Here is a 20,142-nt window from a genome sequence, read left to right on the forward strand (position 1 = left end):
TTGCCTTGGTATTTGTATGTTAATCTCCCGCCTATGCTAAACAAACGGCAGTTCTAAATTGAGAGGGAATACGTGTTTGTTTGTTTTTACGAAAACGCAAAGAGTCTAAGCAACACTGCCCAATGGTCCTCTTTAAAAATACCTTCAAATTTTTCCTTATGAACATTTGCCTCAAGAACATTTGCTGAAGGGACCTTTTGTCTCCTTAAAGAAGAACCTTCGTTTTTATGTAAGAAGTTTTCGTGGTCTTAGGCCACATATAAACAGGCTGATCAGTCTTCTATTAAAACATCTCCTGTTCCTCCATTAAGAAGAACTTCTTACCTAAAATTAAAACCTCTTCAGACATTTAATTTCTCTCTCTCTCGATTTATGTGTGCAATTTTTTTGAAGCTATATAACAGTATCATGTTTACAATGTTATGCGGTTTTTTGTGTCATTTTTTTGAAGATTTTTTTTTTATTAGTAGGAATTTTTACACAAACACACACATACCTAGACACAAAGCAAGCATCCTTTTGTGAAATGCAATCAATGACTACTCCCAAATGTTTCGTTTTTTTTCTTTCACACAATATCTCCCAATACTCACAAAAAAAAATGTCATCTGTGGTGCATTTCCGCCTCTGTACACAAAACATGTGAGCGGATGTGTGTGAGTGTGTGTGTTATACGCTTAGTTTTGTTATTGTTTTCTCTGTGGTAAAAAAATAAATATCAACTCTCTAAGTCTCTCTCTTACTCTTCCGTTACTCATAACAGTTATTTTTGTTACAGTTATGCTCATTCATGTTTAACTCTCTCTGTTATTGTTTTTGCAATCTCTTTGCAGTCGAGCTTTTCACCACATCAAACCAACCACAGCCAACCAAACCTTGCTTAACTGCTTTGTGTTCGTCCGTTGCTGTGTATGCCTGTGCGTGCGTGCGTATGAGTGTGTTCATGCATTTATGTGGTGGAATGTGGTTTGTATGGCTGCCAGTCATGAGATGTTGGCTGTGATTTAGAAATCTCTGCTGGTGTGTGCTGCTGTGTGCTGGAATTACAAGCATTCAACGCGGCGCTGAGTGTGTCTCCCAAAAATTTTGGCCTCTTCAGTCCGATACAAACCGACCAACCAACCTGACGAGTGTTTTGAAATAAAGAAAGAAAACGCGGTGCGCGGTGTTCATAAGCAAAAATATAATTCCCCAAAAGAAAAAAAAAAACGCTTTTTAATTTTTATTTTTTTAAATACATTTTTTTGTGGAATTTAATTTGAAATATTATTTATGGGGTATTGAATTGAAAAAAAAACGATTTCGAGAAAATAAAAAAATAAATAACGAAATTTAAAAAAAACATAAATAAATGGAAAACCCTTTAAACGAATTTTGGAAAAAAATATTTTTTGGTTAACTTTTTCGTTCTAAAAAAATTTTTAAAAATAATAAAAAATAAAGTGAATTAAAAAAAAATAAAAATATTAAAAATAAAATAAAAATTGCAAAAAAATATTAAAAAATCCTTTTGTGAAAAAATACAACAAATAAGAAAAAATTATACATAAATTTGTCAGTGTGTGCGTGTGTGTGCAAAAAGAAGGAGGATTACACAATTACACACAAAACGCCATTTTGGATTTTTGTCTTTCTGGCTGGCTGCGAAAAAAGGACCTCCAATTCAAAGTCGACACCCTACCCTACCTCCAACCATTTCAAAAACTAAGGCCCTCAAAGCAAGAGAGAGAGCCCAAGTGGAGCTCTGAAATATTAGCAACAGTAGCAGCAGCAGTTGGGGGAAACGTGGTGATGGCAGGACATTCTCAGGATATATATGAAAAACTAAAATAAAAGCTTACTCCCAAAAAAAAAAAAACTAACTACCACCACAATTGTCTGCCTCATAATCAGCAGCAGCAAATAGAAAAACAGAAAGAAAACGAAGAAAAAGAAGAGGAAGCCAGAAAAAAAATAATGGTTTTCTACAAAATTCCAAATTGAAAAAATAAAAGAATTAAAAAAAAAAAATAATTTTTAAATAATTTCCAATTTAAAAAAAAAATTATTACAAAAGACCGTCTAACCCACCTATATAAGCAAAGCCAAGCTTCTGCCCATGTTTATGATTTAAAGAAAAAACGCAAACAAAAATACCCCGCCCCATTTTTTTTAATTTTCGGTTGTGTGTTTTTTTTTTTATAATTCGCCACCATTCATTAAAATGGATTACAACAATGGATTACCAACAACAACAACAGCGGGAACTGCAACACATCGAAAATTTATGAAAACATCTCGTCAGGTCATTACCTCGACAAAACGTAGAAAATCCGGCACAACAATGCCAATGGCATTGTTTGCTGGGTTATCCTCAGCTGTAACATCATGTTGTGGATTACTAATTGTCGTGGCGCTCAGCTGTTGCGTTAATAACGGTAAGTTTAATTCATTATTTACAAAACAATGTTTATGTTGGTCTTCTCGCTCTCCCTCTCTCTTTGATCTGTCAGTTATATCAAAGTGATCAAAGAGAAAACATTTCTCAGTGTTAACACCCAGTAAACATTTAAGAGATTTATATATGAAATAAGCTGTTACAATTTTGCGGATGAGAAAACGACTTTAAATTTAAAATTTCTGAATACAAAAGGCGATTAGTCGAAATTCCATCTATATATTTTCCCTATTTGAGTCCACTGAGCCTCAGGTTTGGATTTTTTAAAATGAATACCAGTCTTTAAGATCTGGATTTTTGAATAATATTTTTTTCGAAAAGTCAACCGAGCCCTATGAGGGGGCTTTTAAAACCTTAGGTCCGAATTCTTAAACAATATTTTTTCCAAGGATCAAGAACTTACAGGCATGGATTTCGTTAATTCCTTCGTTCTGGATTTTTAAAGAATATTTTTTCATGGATCAAAAAAAAAACACTGGCATTATTTTTTGAGGATTAAATTTTTTTCAAAAAATCTACATAGTAACAGGCGTAGATTTAAAAAAAAACATTAATTCTGAATGTGTAATGACCAACAGAGGCACATTGGCGGATTTTTTTTAAATACCTTTATTCTGGATTTTTAATAACCAACAGATCCACATAGGTGGAGTTTTTAAAAGGATTTCCTTAGGTAAATAAAAATTGAATTTTTCTAATAAATAATATTTTTCCAAGGATCTACACACTTAGTGGGGCGTAAAAATTGTTCAAGAATATTTTTCTTAAAGATACACAGATCCTCAGGAGTGGTTATGTTATACTGATAACCAATTCCTTAGGTCGGGATTTTTGAAGGAATTTTTTTTCCTGGGGCTAACAGAACCCTCAGTACATTAGGTCTGGATTTTTAATCCCTCAATCCCTTTGAACTGGATTTTTAAAGAATATATTTTCTAGAGGCCAACGAATCAAAGCTGTGGAAGACATTAGCTATGGATTTTTGTAGAATCAACATAGATTTATCAGATATTTTTTTTAATATTATCAGTCTCTTAGGTTTCTCAGAAGGATTATCAGATCCATTAGCATGGATTTTTAAGGAATAATTATCTCAGGGATCAAAAGACTCGCAGCTGTTGATTCAGCATTTTTTTAAGAATATTTTTTTTTCGAGGATTCGTTGATTTTTTTTTTAAATAATTGTCATACCATTTTTATAGTCTCAGCTTATATATACCTTGATACGGCACCAAAATATTGGTTTTGAACCCACATTTCTTTGGACCAAATCCATTTTGGACAATTTCGAGTCGATTTATAAATGTCCGTCCAGCACGATAACTCTCAATGGGAATAATCGATTTCATCCAAATTTTGCACATCGTAATATTTCTTCTAAACTTAGTTCAAGCTTGAAGTTGGGGAATATCGATCCACTGCTTCTGGTACCTCTCCCACAAAATGTTCAAAATTGTGCTAACAATTAATTTTATAATATCATGAGAACAACTTTCCCAAGACTAGATGAAGAGGGACCCATTGCTCCACTCCTTCTGGTACTTTCCCCACAAAAGGTCAAAATTTATAAACTCAATATTATCTTCACCCTACCTCCACTTCCTTTCTACCTCCACTACAGCGAAAAATGAAACCTCTCGATTTTTTAAGAAGGTTGTCAGACTTTTTTTGAGTGGTTTCTTATAGAGGACATTTTTTAAGGATTAACATGTCCTCAGGAGTGGACTTCTTATACTGTTTAAGTCCATTTTAAAGGGATAACAGAAGTACTGCCATTTTTTTAAAGGATTCTTAGTCTTTTAGATCTGGATTTTTAAAGAATCTGTTTTCCAAGGATGGTTTTGTTATTAGTAAAACCCCTAGGTTTAGATTAAGGATAAACAGAGCTACATTGGTGGACGTTTTTTTTTAATAAATAATTTTTTTAAAACATTTTTTCTATGAATCAACAGTTCCACATTTCCTAAAGATCTGGATTTTTAAGAATATTTCCACTAAGAACCAACCAAGACACAGAAGTGGATTTCTGAAAAAAATCGAATCCGCTAAATTGGAATTATTTTTTTTAATCTGTATTTTTATGAATATTTTCCAAAAAGATTCCAAGGAATAGCAGATCCACAACCATTGATTTTTAAAATTGATTATCAGTCCTTTTTTTTGAGGTACATTTTTACCAATAAGATAATTAAATCATTTACTAGATTTGTAAGGAATATTTTTTCCAAATACTTACATAAGGATTATAAGATCCTTACATCTGGAATATTTAATTTTATTCATAATTTTTTATAAATTTTTAAGGATCTGCATTTAAAGACTTTTTTCCAAGAATCAACTGAGCCACCGCCCTGAAGGTCTGGAGTTTTTAAGAATATGTCTTCCAAGGATCAATTAAGATACGGCAATTTTTTAAACAATTATCAGTCCCTTTGGCACGATCCACAGGCGGGTAATTGTATACCCTACACAACTATGTTATAAGGGTATTATAGCTTTGTGTGGCCCTAAATATGTGTCCGTTTTCCTATTATAATTTGTAAACACTATACAGACCACAGTTATGGACCAATCGAAATTTTGCATGTAGGGCTTCGGGCCAAGGAAGCCCCCTATTATTATATTTTTATTTTTTTTCTGTTAGCTCTAGAGCCCACAATTGTCACCCGAACATCATGAAATTTTATACAGAGAAAGAGGGAAAACATGAATATTGATTAATGGAGATCAGACTTGTTTTTAACATGCTTCGGAATGTCCGATTTGGACACTTAATAATGTCCTGCTCTCTACTTGCAAAACACTCTAGTAGTCGATGTTCTCAATCCTCCCCAGATACCAATTTTTTATCATTAACGAAATTTTGAAATGCAAGAAAAATATGATAATCGCTTGGTGCCACGTCCGGACTGTATGGCGAATGCATTAAAACTTCCCAACCAAGCTTCCGAAGTTTCTGGCGAGTCACTGTAGATGTGTGTGTCCTAGCGTTGTCCTAGTGGAACACGACACCGTTTCTGGTCAATTGCTATCTTCAAACGGTCCAATTGTTGACAGTAGAGATCAGAATTTAGCGTTTGATTATATATGCGTAGCAGAACCTTCCTGGCCGTTAGTCCTGGTTTGGCCACCGGTTGAGGTTCTTAACCGCTCTTTGACCACGATCGTTTTCGCACAGGGTTATCGTATGTGATCCATTACTCATCTCCAGCCACCATCCGTTTAAGAAATGGGCCTATCTCATTCCGTTTGGACAAGGCTTCTGGGCGATGTTACGATTGCTAACATGTCGGTCAACTTCGATAATTTCTCTGATTTTATCGACATTTTCGATGACCGGCCTAATGGATTTCATTTTCCCCAACTTAATATACATACATTTTTTTTTTGAAATTCCGTTTATTACTTTCAATTCAGTTATATGGGAGCTATATAAAAACATGAATGTCATCTCGCCGATATACCAATTTACAGTGACATCCTAGAAATAATATTAATGTCTGTACAAAAAATGTCAAAACCCTATATTTAGAAACACTATTATATCTAAACAATTGAAAGCAGATATTTCAGATAAGAAGAGACCTCGTTTCAGGGCCCATTTAATATTGGCCGATTTAAAATATGTCCAATGAAATAGTACCATCAAAATTAAGATGTTTCTTTGATTCCTCATGGTGGAATCATAGTCTAAAGATCCGACAGCTGTCAAGTTTATACCGATGACCGTTGATGGTTGGGTCTATTTAAAAATCACACGAATTTAACCCGAGCTGTGCTAGCGTAACCATATGGTCACACTCATAAGACGGTCAATAAAACATCTAAAACACTTTTACCCGAGCAGTGCTAGTATGACAGCCCAAAAAATTATCCTGTCGATAATCCTGATGAGAAAAAAGGATACAAATCAAATTTTTGGATTCAGTGACCCACAATCTAGAGACGCTGAAAGTTTCGTTCCAAAAATTCGAAAAAAAATTTACAGCACTATTCGAGTTAATTATGGTAGTCGGGTGTGTTTGTTTCAAATTCAAATTTTTCTACTTTTAAAACTAAACAAAGAAACACACATATCAATTTACATATATTTGAACGATGAATTAATTATACAAACTGACATTAGGCAAGAATACCTTTAATTAGGCGGGTAATTTTATTGTCAAATTCTTAACCACAAATTTATTTTTTTTTTTTTTTGGTGGTGGATACGAATGAATTAATAAGGTATTTGATTATCATTTAATTGTCGTGAAATCAAAAAACAACATTTCTTAATACATTTCACACTAGAACGCACACAATAATTAATTAAAAAAAAAAAACAAAATATCAACATTCGTGCATATCAAAAATTAAAAAAAAAATAACATTTTACAATTGATGTCATCGTAGATGATAATTAACGATTAGTTGTTTAACGAAGTTTAAGCAACAACAATTAGTTTCTTTTTTTTTGTAAATATTAAGGAAAAGGGTGTTGTGATATATAAACGTAAGGAAGGATTGGAATTTTGAAAATAAAATCGAATCTTATAGCTATGAGATTTTTTTAAATCCACAAATTTCTTCGTCAAAAGCAGTTGTGGAGCTTGAAAATAGTCTTAAAACTCAACTCCCAAAAATTATGTTGAAGCTGGAAAAAACTTATTTTTAACCAGTGAGCGGAATAGAACGATAGGATGGGTCAGGCCATATGATACCCTGCCATTGATCTATAACCATGGCCTGTATCGCATTTACATACAACTGATGGACATACATGTCTAGATCGAATCAGCTTGTCGAGATATGACGATTGGTATACTAAAAGGTGGGTCTAGGGCCAATATTTCTCGACGTTTTAAACTCTAGGTGCCACTCTAAGCAATAATAGTTGCGTATTTTTTAAATTTTTAAAATCTCAAAATAATATTCTTTAAAATCTATTCCTATAGCTGAGAAAGATTTTGAAAATTCCACAGTATATCCTCTTGGATATACTGTCAACTTGTAGGGCAATGTTGACTGTCAACTTGTATGGTCCATGGAGTAAATAAATGCGCCATAAAATATAAAATTTGTAATTTTTCATACAAAAGTAGGGGTCTTGACCGACCTTTATGAGATATGACGATCGATTTTTACATCTACAGCTCCGATTGAGCTTGAATTTGTCAAAAAAATTACATAATATTCTAAATCTTAAGATTTTCCCCGATTATAATTTTGATCTGTCTACTTTAATAATTTGACCTGCCTACAAAATGTGTCACTTATTTATCATTCCGATTTAAAAAAAAAAACTCTCAAAATTTCTAGGTAATCAGCTTTAAAAAAAATTTCAACTCCTTCATCATTTGAAAGGTGTTCACGACGTACAGTAATGGATTATTTATTGTTGTTTATTTTTTTGTCAAATTCAATTACCATGAATTGACAATTTTTTTGTCAATTTTCAAAACCACATTTACGCTTGGAGATCACCTGGAAAACAATGAAGGCTTTGTTCAATTTTTTGTTGCTGCTGCTATGATTCTCGTAAAAAACTGTTGGTGAATGTTTCAAGGTGTTAACTTTCAAAAACAAATAACAGTAATAATAATAAATTGAATTTCGAATTATTTTGAAAGTAGCAGATGGAAGTTAATAATCTTAAAAAGTTTGGAAAATTTCCATTACATACACTTGAATGTTGATTCTGAGGAATAAATCTATATTAGATGAACTGTTTTTTTTTTTTGTTATATATGCAAAATTTCGCATTATTTGGACTAAATTTGTCGGGATTTCTGCATTTTATGAACACAATTCATAAATACTGGTTTCTTGTCAGAGAGTGTGAAAAAAGAACCAACTTTGGAGTGTATGTGTGTTTGGTGGTGGGTTTCTTTAACGGCAGAGAAATTCTTAGTCGTTTTAATTTTTCTGTTTTGATCTTATAAACATAAGATCAAAATAGAAGATCTTTTTAATTATAATGTCTTTTCACGTTTCCTCTTATTAATTTATATGTTCATATTCTGCGCCATTAAAAATATCATATACAATGTTACGTATTCGGTTGAGCTTGTTGTTCGTATCAACATTTGTTTGATGTGTGGTATTTATATCGAAATAATTTGGAAAACGTATATGCGAATTTTATACCACCAACACAGAGGTTGGTAAGGGCGTCTGAAATATAGAAACAATGGAATGCAAAACTAGTCACAATCGAGTGAATTGAAAGTCAGCGGTTGTTAGCAACGGAAATAGTAGTCAAATAAACTGTTGGAGGCCGAACGATGAATGGTGGTTGTGGTGTTTTTTTCTTGGGAGGAATACATTTGTTTTTGTAAAAAAGGGGGAGAAAAAGAGTAGAAAAAGAGGGAGAAAAGGTTTTATTTTTTTTAAAGGGATATAGAAGTTCGTCATCAGATCTTTGTATGGCCTTCAGTCTATATCGATTGCCCTATAAACCCAGAAGATCTATTGTAGGTCTTCCTTGTCAGATTAAATTTCAAACCTTTTATAACTACAATATATCTTATATGGATCTTCTCGAGGCAAAAAAAAAAAAAAAAAATCAAAAAAATATATGTTTTACGGAATTTTATAGAAAAAAAACTTCCATACGTCTTTAATAAATGTAAGATCTAGGAAAGGTTTTTATACGATGTTTGGTTAATCTTTTATTTATAGAAGGCTTTGTGGCTATGAAAGAATACAGGCGGTCTTTTGACTGTAGAAGACCAACCGAAGATGTTCTGGTTATAAAAGACCTATAGAGGAATTTCCTTTTTATTTTTTTTTATATTTTATATATTTTATTTATTGAGGACCTTTAAAAATAAGGTAATCCGGTCAGAGAAGACCTATAGAGAAAATATTTCATTTATAGGAAGCCCAGATACTATATACAGTATGACTTCTATATATTATAAAAGGTTTTTATACCCTTCAACACACTGTGGTACAGGGTATTATGTCTTTGTGCATACGTTTGTAACAGGCAAAAAGAATCGAGATAGACTAATGGTTCCTTTTGAAAATATGCATAGAATCACTTTCTAAGTCGATTTACGCATGTGCGTCTGTCCGTCCGTCTGTCCATGTTAAATTGTAAACAATGTACAGGCCGCATTTATTATTCGAATTGGGAAAAATCGGTTCAGATTTAGATATAGCTCCCATATATATTTTCGTCCGATTTAATGTAAATGGTGCACCAAAGTCCCTATATATCCTTCGATTTGCACGAAATTTGGCATAGCGTACTGAATTTAGTCCAGACTGATGTGTGCCAAGTTTCGTGAAAATCGGTCCAGATTTAGATATAGCTGCCATATATAGTTTCGTCCGATTTCATGTAAATGGTGCACCGAAATCCCTATATATCTTTCGATTTGCACGAAATTTGGCATCACGCACTGAATTGAGCCCAGAGTGATGTCTGCTAAGTTTCGAGAAAAACGGTTCAGATTTAGATGTAGCTCCCATATATAGTTTCGTCCGATTTCATGTAAATGGTGCACCAAAAGTTCCTATATATGCTTCGATTTGCACGAAATTTGGAATAGCGTTCTGAATTTAGTCCAGACTGATGTGTGCCAAGTTTCGTGAAAATCGGTTGAGATTTAGATATAGCTCCCTTATATAATATATTGATTTTAAGTAATTGACGCACCAAGGATCCAATATATGGCTGAAATTAGTATTACCTAACCTGTGACAAGTTTCGTTGAAATCGGTTCATATTACGATATAACTTCCAGATATATGTTCGCCCGATTTTAAGTAAATTGGACATCAGACTCCTCATGTTAGTCAGATTGACATCCAATTTTGCACAACGTACAAAATTGGGCATAGAATTACTTAGTTGCGTTTTCTAGAAGTGCAGACCTATTGATGACCTATTGATATTTGTTTGAAGTCGATTTACATACTTTTGTCCCATTGTTACAATCGAATGACATGTTTATTTAGATAAATATCACACATGTTTTTTTCGATGTGGCAACTACAGAACATCGTATATGTCCAATATACCTGTAGATACATTTAGGATGCCTTCTGACCTAAAAAAACTATGGGCGCTTTTCAACCGAATTCGCCGTAATTTGGTATTTTGTTGTCGTATTATTCGGCCCCATTTTGGGGGTAGTCCCCATAAAATATTAAAATAGTTGATTTGTATTTTGGGTTTGTCACCATATAGCCCCACCGCACTATAGTATGAGAGATATTCTGTACTCGAAATTGTCAGTTTATGCCCTGCAAAGTATGGAATTCTAAGACTATTTGGTCGGTTTAGCCATCTGTTGTAATCATGTTACCTTTGGAGAATATCGAGATTAAAAAAAAATAGAACGTTAGGTTCGTGAATGAAATGTATTGACACGCACTTAGGCCTAGACCTCATATAATGATACCAGATTTTCGGTAGTTCTAATATTTAGCGTGAAGGAAGGTATTGGAATACACATGTAAAATATTAGGTACGAAATGCAGCTTTATCGGCTCTCGATTAGACATAGCCCCTCACATAATGTTAACCCTAAATATTCGCTAATTCATACACGATGTAATCAATATTGGCCCCGCTTTAGGTATAGCCTCATATAACTTATGGCAATGTTTTGGGCATTTGAGATTTTAGGAATAATTTACAACAATCGATAGGTGGAATTGTCGGTATACCTATGGTGGAGGGTATCCAAACTTTTTTATTTTGTTATATTTATTTTTTGTTTGTTTACCATTTCTTTATTCTATTCTATTCTCGCTTCTTATAATTATATAATAACAATTTAAAAAGATCAATGATTCCGATTAACTCAAATGACTTTGTATTTTTTTTGTAGCAGAACCTTAAACAATCTGCTGTTTATTAATGCTCGCATAAATTTAATATCATTTAAAATAAAAATTCGGTAACAGTAACAGGTTTTCAAGTCATTTTTGTAAGCAAACGATTTTGATTTATTGCGCAGTTATTCTGTTTTAATTTGTATTAATGAGGTGTTTATGAGATTAATGACCTGAGCTTCTTTAGTTTTGAAAAAAAAAAACCGGTGGCCACAACAAAGTAGTTGGGTGAAAGGTTATTGGAATTTGTATAATTCAAAATATTCCATTCAAATTAGAACGAAAACAAAATAACTTAAATTTAATGTTAGGAAAATTTTCCAAAAATTTAGATTTACCAGTAAACATCGAAGTAATGACCGAAGAGTTTAACGAAGATCAAATTAAGAGGATGAACTTGGTTGATGATTGGCTCTATTTTGGTTTGAGATTTTAAAAAGACCTAATGATTTATGTTGATGATACCAAAGTTTCAAACATGTTGTTTCCATACCTTGTAAAAGTGACTAAGAAACCTTTGGAAATTCAAGTCGTAATAAAAAGTAGCAATCGTAATAAGCCCAAAAATATCATCCTTACGATCTTTCCATTCACTTTGTTCCACAAGAGTTTTATTATACCCTCCACCATAGTATGCAGGGTATATTAATTTTGTTATTCCGTATGTAACTCATCGAATTATTCATTTCCGACCCTATAAAGTATATATATATATATATTCTTGATCAGGGTAAAATTCTAAGACGATCTAGCCATGTCCGTCTTTTGTAATCACGCGATCTTCTGAAGGAATTGAGATAGATCACCAAAATTTGGCATAGAGTCGTCTTTTGTCTGCAGGCAGATTAAGTTCGAAGATGGGCTATATCGGTTCACGTTTAGGCATAGCCCCCATATAAGGGTACCGCCCAATTTTCGATATTTTGGGGTTCTTGAACGTGCTTTTCAACCGAATTCGCTGAAATTTGGTACATAGGGTTATTTTTGGGTATCAAATGTCTCCACTAAAAATTATAAATATCGGTCTACTTTTTCTGGTAGCCCTCATATAACGGTACCGCCCAATTTTCAATATTTTGGGGTTCTTGAGCGCGCTTTTCAATCGAATTCGCTGAAATTTTGTACAATGGGTTCTTTATGGGTACCAAATGTCTCAACTAAAAAATTATAAATATCGGTCCACTTTTTCTGATAGCCCCCATATAACGGTACCCCCAATTTACGGTATTTTGGAGTTCTTGAGCGCGCATTTCCATCGAATTCGCTGAAATTTGGTACATTGGGTTTTTTGGTGGGTACGAAATGTCTCCACTAAAAATAATAAATATCGGACCACTTTTTCTGGTAGCCTCCATAAAAGGGTACCGCCCAATTTTCGATATTTTGGGGGGTTTTAAGCACGTTTTTAAACCAAATTCGCTGAAATTTGGTACATTGGATTATTTTTGGGTACCAAATGTTTCCACTAAAAATTATAAATATAGGTCCACTTTTTCTGGTAGCCCCCATATAAGGTTACCGCCCAATTTTCGATATTTTGGGGTTTTTATGGGCGTTTTTTAACCGCATACGCTGAAATTTGGTACATTGGGTTCTTATTGGGTACTAAATGTCTCCACAAAAAATTATAAGTATAGGCCCACTTTTTCTGGTAGCCCCCATATAAGGGTACCGCCCAATTTTCGATATTTTGGGGTTCTTATGGGCGTTTTTTAACCGCATACGCTGAAATTTGATACATTGGATTCTTTTTGGGTACCAAATGTCTCCACTAAAAATTATAAATATAGGTCCACTTTTTCTGGTAGCTCCCATATAAGGGTACCGCCCAAGTTTCGATATTTTGGGGGGTTTTAAGCACGTTTTTAAACCAAATTCGCTGAAATTTGATACATTGGATTCTTTTTGGGTACCAAATGTCTCCACTAAAAATTATAAATATAGGTCCACTTTTTCTGGTAGGCCCCATATAAGGGTACCGCTCAATTTTCGATATTTTGGGGTTCTTGGGCGCGCTTTTCAACCAAATTCGCTGAAATTTGGTACAATGGGTTCTTATTGGGTATAAAATTTCTCCATTAAAAATTATAAATATCGGTCCACTTTTTCTGGTAGCTCCCATATAAGGGTACCGTTCAATTTACGGTATTTTGGGGTTCTTAAGGGCGTTTTTCAACCGCATACGCTGAAATTTGGTACATTGGATTCTTTTTGGGTATCAAAAGTTTTCACTAAAAATTATAAATATCGGTCCACTTTTTCTGGTAGGCCCCATATAAGGGTACTGCCCAATTTTCGATATTTTGGGGTTCTTGGGCGCGCATTTCCATCAAATTCGCTGAAATTTGGTACAATGGGTTCTTATTGGGTACCAAATTTATCCACTAAAAATTATAAATATCGGTCCACTTTTTCTGGTAGCCCCATATAATGGCAACCTCAATTTTCGATATTTTGGGGTTCTTGAGCGCGCTTTTCAAACGAATTCGCAGAAATTTGATACATAGGGTTATTTTTGGGTATCAAATGTCTCCACTAAAAATTATAAATATCGGTCCACTTTTTCTGGTAGCCCCCATATAAGTGTACCGCCCAATTTTTGATATTTTGGGGTTCTTAAGGGCGTTTTTCAACCGAATTCGCTGAAATTTGGTACAATGGCTTCTTATTGGGTACCAAATTTCTCCTCTAAAAATTATAAATATAGGTCCATTTTTCGGATAGCCCCCAGCACACCCCAGCAAACCCAATTTTCGCTATTTTGGGGTTCTTATGGGTCTTTTTCAACCGAATTCGCTGTAATTTGGTATTTTGCAGTCGCATGTGGTAACATATCTTCCTAACAAAAATTATTAATATTTGCCCTCTTTTTTAGGGGTAGTTCCCATTCTTATATTAAAATAGTTAGTTGATTAGTTCCGCGTGTTGGGGTTGTCCCCGAAATAGCCAGTTTTACCCTACAAATTATGGAATTCTAAGACGATTTAGCCATCGATTGTAATCATTCCACTTTCTAAAGAAATCGTGATAAAAAAACTCGAATCTGATGATAATGAAATATATCGGTCAGCATTTAGGCATCTCCTCCATATAAGTATACCTCCTGAAGGAACGAATTTTGAGACACAGAACAAACATATTGGATTCGAAATTGAAATTGTCAGTCATTAATTAGGCATATATGAGGGCTATGTATATATAATTATAACCCCCAAATATTCGATAATTCATATACTATGTAATCTAATTTGGAATAGTTTGAGGATTATATATTCTACCATGCATTATTATTATATTCTACCATTTGGGGTTTTGATTAAAAATTTCCTGAAATTTTGTATTTGGAGTACATAGTAGTTTACATAAATCGGTTTGTAGAATTATCGGTATAGGTTCACTTTTTGGTATGTTCCCTTTATTTTCATTTCAAGTATGTGTCAGTATATCTATAGTAGAGAATATCCAAAGTTCGGCCCGGCCGAACTTAACGCTTTTTCACTTGTTATACCCTTCACCACACTGTGGTACAGGACATTATGTCTTTGTGAATATGTTTGTAACAGGCAAAAGGAAACGAGATAGACACATGGGTCCTTTTGAGAATATGCATAGAATCACTTTCTGAGTCGATTTACGTATGTCCGTCTGTCCGTCCGTCCATGTATTTTTGTGAACAAAGTACGGGCCGCATTTATGATCCGATTTGGATGAAATTTGGCATACGTCACTTATTTGGCCCAAGGATGAACCCTATTGAAATTGGGAAAAAATCGGTTCAGATTTAGATATAGCTCCCATATATATTTTCGTCCGATTTAATGTAAATGGTCCACCAAAGTCCCTATATCTCTCTAGATTTACACGAAATTTGGCATAGTGTAATAAATTAGGTCTAGAATGATGTGTGTAAAGTTTCCTGAAAATCGGTTTAGATTTAGATATAGCTCCCACACATATTTTCGTCCGATTTAATGTAAATGGTCCAACAAAGTCCCTATATATCTTTCGATTTGCACGAAATTTGGCACAGCGCAATTATTTAGTTCTAGAATGATGTATGTTAAGAAAATCGGTTCAGATTTAGATATAGCCCCCATATATATTTTCGTCCGATTTAATGTAAATAGTGCACCAAAGTCCCTATATATCTTTCGATTTGCACGAAATTTGGCACAGCGCAATTAATTAGGTCTAGAATGATGTGTGCTAAGTTTCGCGAAAATCGATTCAGATTTAGATATAGCTCTAATATATATTTTCGTCCGATTTTACGAAAATAGTGCGCCAAAGTCCCTATATATTCTTCGATTTGGATGAAATTTGTCATAGGGTACTGAATTGAGCCTAGAATGATGTGTGTTAAGTTTCCTGAAAATCGGTTCAGATTTAGATGTAGCTCTCATATATATTTTGGTCCGATTTAATGTAAATGATATACCAAAGTCCCTATATATCTTTCGATTTGCGCGAAATTTGGCACAGCGCAATTAATTAGGTCTAGAATGATGTGTGCTAAGTTTCGCGAAAATCGATTCAGATTTAGATATAGCTCTTATATATATTTTCGTCCGATTTAATGTAAATGGTGTACCAAAGTCCCTTAATATCTTAAAATTCAGTATCGGTTGCAGAATGACATGTTTATTGATCCAATTTCATTTTACTGGTCCTTTAAAAATGCGACGTCTGTTGGATTCATCTGTTGAATATACCCAAAGTGGTGAAGGGTATCATATAGTCGGCCCCATCCGACTTTACTACTTTCCTTACTGGTTTTTGTATTATTTTTTGGTCACACTTTTAAGTATTCCCCATTTCAAGTAGGTAACTTCCTTCTTCCCTCCTTAAGCAGTAATTCCCATTTTTTTGACATAATTAATGATTTGTGGTTAGATAATAGTTATTTTAGAGAATTTTTTTTTTTCAAAAACAACCACAAAAAAATTAACCACATGAAATGATTGAAGATTCTTCTTCTCCAACAACTTAAACAGTCATTCAAACACTTTACAGTGTTTTACCAAATGGCAATGGATTCTGGAAATGTTAATTATCTTCAACATCGAACCAACCAACCAACCATCCATCCTCCGACCAAAAAACATGAACTGAAGGCCAACAACCTTTCACTTGAATCAACTGATTTTTGTTGTTGATGTTTTTTATTTTTTTTTAATTTTGTTGTTCAAGTGTTTTGTTTTGATTTTTTCGAAAATTTATTTCTCCTGATTATTTTGTATGAGTTTTTTGGCCGTTATTTTTTTTCATTTTTTGAAACCACACACATAAAAAAACATCCAGAAGGTGTTGGAAGTTGTAAATAATCATTTATTGTGTGTTTGGGAGCATTGAAATTGGTGCAGCAGAGAAGAAAGGGAGAGAGAATGGTGTGACATCCAAATTAAAACAAATGAATAAAGGCTTTTGGGGGTAAACAGTTAGCCACGCTTTTAAGGTGATAAAATGTAATTAGCAGGGCAAGTCAAATTAATGACAATAAAAAGAAGAGGCTTGAGTATTGCCCGGGCATTACTCACCCAGAGTAGAATGTATAAGACAGTGGTTGGCATTTTTATTAAACATTTTTCGAAATTCAGTAGTGTTTGGCGGGTTATTTGGGATACCATTTGTATTTTGTTTTTGCAAAATAGTCAGGCTTAATCCCAGTTTGTTGTTTTTATAAAAAATAACTTTTATTATACATACATTCCCCACTAATAAATAGTTGTTTTTTTTTTTATAAAAACAACAAACTGGGATTAAGCCTGACTATTTTGCAAAAACAAAATACAAATGGTATCCCAAATAACCCGCCAAACACTACTGAAGTTGTAGACGAGGTACGGTCATACTGTTTGGTTTATTGCTTTAACTAGCAATGCCAACAACAACGTTATGTGCATTCGTCACAAAGTGACGACACATAGCAGTGGGAATGTATTGTAGTTGTCTGTAAATGCCTTGTTGACCACGAAGTCAGGCGCAAACGAAACGAACTTCTCATTGGGGTCGTATCGCTGGTAACGTAAGAACTTCGAATTGTCACAAGAGGCATTTGGGTTTGAAAGGTTTTTTGTAAAGAAGCTATTAATAGCTTCTGGGGAGAATATCCCAACAAAAAACTAAGAGAACTGATGAGGATCAGTGGCGAGATCCGAAACTATAGTCTTCCCTGCCTTACCCCTCGGCGGACAATGCCATACATTCCCCACTAATAAATAGTTGTTTTTTTTTTTTTTATAAAAACAACAAACTGGGATTTTTCGAAATTGTTAAAATTAAAATTATTTTCTGAGGGTTTTTAGATTACTTTGAAGTACCCCAAGCCTTCTAAACGAATTAATGTCGGTAAAGGGACGATTGGTCTCCGCATGATTGTTTTTCATGATTATTGTTGTTGCTCTTGGATTTTTTGCCCTACACAACTATGTTGTCAGGGTATTATAGCTTTGTGCAGCCCCAAGATTTTGTAACGCCGCGAAATATTGGTCCTAGACCCACCTTTAAGTATACCGATCGTCATACATCGACTAGCTGAGTCGATCTAGACATGTGTGTCCGTCCGACCGTCTGTCCATTATAATTTGTAAACACGATACAGGCCACAGTTATGGACCAATCTTCACGAAATTTTGCATGTTGGATGGGTTCTGGCCAATGAAGACCCCTATTGTCTTTGGTAAAGATCGGTGATGAAATGGACCAAATACTTAATTTTTGTCGGTTTTTCTGATCGCTCCAGAGACCGCAATTATGGCCCAAACATCGCGAATTTTTACATGAAGAAGAAAATCGGGCCAAAGAATAAGCATGCCTGTTTTGGTAAAGATCGGTCAATATTTAACTGGTCAAATGGACCCTGACTTTTGTGTGAAAAATAAACAACATTTGTATTCTATGGAATATATATTTACTCCTGAAGGACATAGGCCCGAGAATTTGATAGTATATCCAAAAGGAGTGGTTTAGCTTCAAATTAATACCAATTGCATTGCCGCGTGTAATCTGATGTGGGAGTTACACTTAAACATTTACAGGTCCTTACGTATTCATATATTACTTAGTAACCCATTACCACACTAGAGGGCGGAAATATAGCACTGATCGCTTTGAAATTTTCCCTGAGGATCCAGGTATGGTCATGGACAACGCCTATAATTTTCGATGATGATCAGATAATAATATTGGGATGAAGTGGAATCGAAAGCTCAACATCACAACATAACCCACGGTAAAGAGTATCTGGACAATTATACCCCTCGCCTACTGAATATTAGTAATATTTGTAGATGTCTAGTCGGTCAAGGGGGGTGCAAATGTCGCGAAATATTGCCCAAGCTCAGAATATATAGAACCACAGAAAATTAGATTTTCGTGGAAGTTGTGTAGGGTATCATATGGTCGGCCCCGCCCGACTATACTGCTCCGCTCACTGGTTAATATTATTTTTGTTGAAATGTTTTTTTTTTTAATAACGATCAGGATAAAGGATTCGAAAGAAGCAAACACGCACACAGATATTGGTACGCTCATTTGGTAATGCAAAGAAATGCACCCATAATATTGTGGGGTACGCCTCTCAAGGCCTATAAATAAGGTCATCCAGGGAGACCAGCTGAATTGCAATACGAAAAACAACAACAACTTCCAATAATTCCTAAGCGCGTCGGTCTTTTGCGCAGTTTTTTTTCCGATTCGAAAAACCATGTTCGGTAATGTTGTCTTCCACGTGATCTTTCCATCTAATTTGTGGCCTTCCCCTTCTGCGTGAACCATCAGCTGAATCGCTTTTATGCGTATTTTGAGCTGGGGCATCTTCATCCATTCTCACAACATGGTCTAGCCAACGTAGTCGCTGCAACTCGATACTTCTAATAATGTCGATGTCCGAGAATAGCTGGTACACTCACTCATTCGATGGCGATATTCACCGTCAACGCAATTTTTTCTCTCAAACAACCCAAGAGCTGTCTCATCTGCTTGCGCAAGTACCCATGCTTCCGATACATATAATAGCACGGGTAGTATCAGCGTCTTGTAAAGAGTGAGTTTGGTCTGGCGGTAGGTGGCCTTGTTTCTAAACGGCTTACTTAAACCATAGTAGCATCGGTTGGTCATCACAATCCTTCTCCGAATTTCAAAACTGACACCATTCGTTTTATTTATGGCGGTATATAAAATCTTTAACTACCTCGAAGCTGTAGTTCCCTAGTTCCACAGTTGGTCCGAGTCTACTGGACGTTTGGCGCGTTGATACCATCAGCTTGGTCTTGACGGCATTTACTGCCTGACCCACTTTGGCAAGGAGTGTGCCAATGTGGGTCAGTTTGTTCAAAGGTGGCTGTTACCACTCTCAATGTTCGACCCATTACGTCGTTGTCATCGGCGTAGGCGATTAACATGTGTTGTTTGGTGTACAGAGTGACATTTCTGTTCACCTTTGCCTTTCGTATGACCTGTTCTAGCAGGATGTTAAAGAGGTCACACGACAAACTGTCACCTTATCTGAATTCTCCTTCGGTATGGAAGGGCTCCAAGAGGTCCTTTACTACTTTAACTGCTGATATTGTGCCAATTAAAGTTATCCTGCATAGCCGAATCAATTTTGCAGCAATGCCAAACGCAGATATGCCATTACATACCTCTGAACGGATAGGGCTGTCAAATGCGGCTTTATAGTCGACGAATAGGTCGAATGTGTCGATGTGTTTTTCGTGAGTTTTTTTCCAGGATTTGGTGCAGAGTGAAAATCTGGTCAATGGTGGATTTACCAGGTTTGAAGCCGCATTGGTGTGGTCGGATAATGTCATTGGCTATTGGTCGTTCACACAGTATGCTGGATAGCACTTTATATGCGATGAGACGGAGACATA

General features: G+C 34.8%; 1 protein-coding gene across 1 annotated transcript in view; it reads left to right on the forward strand.

Annotated features, from left to right (window-relative positions):
* Nucleotides 1–2,266: 2,266 nt before the first annotated feature.
* Nucleotides 2,267–20,142, forward strand: part of LOC133330261 (protein Skeletor, isoforms B/C) — a 58,762-nt gene continuing 40,886 nt past the window's right edge. The window contains exon 1 of the mRNA XM_061538720.1: nucleotides 2,267–2,417. Within this exon, the coding sequence (XP_061394704.1) occupies nucleotides 2,267–2,417 (151 nt within the window). The remainder of the gene's footprint in view (nucleotides 2,418–20,142) is intronic.

This window comes from Musca vetustissima, unplaced genomic scaffold, assembly GCF_032173495.1.
Source record: "Musca vetustissima isolate MV318-11 ecotype Yass unplaced genomic scaffold, APGP_CSIRO_Mvet_v1 utg6823, whole genome shotgun sequence".
NCBI classification, from domain to species: Eukaryota; Metazoa; Arthropoda; class Insecta; order Diptera; family Muscidae; genus Musca; species Musca vetustissima.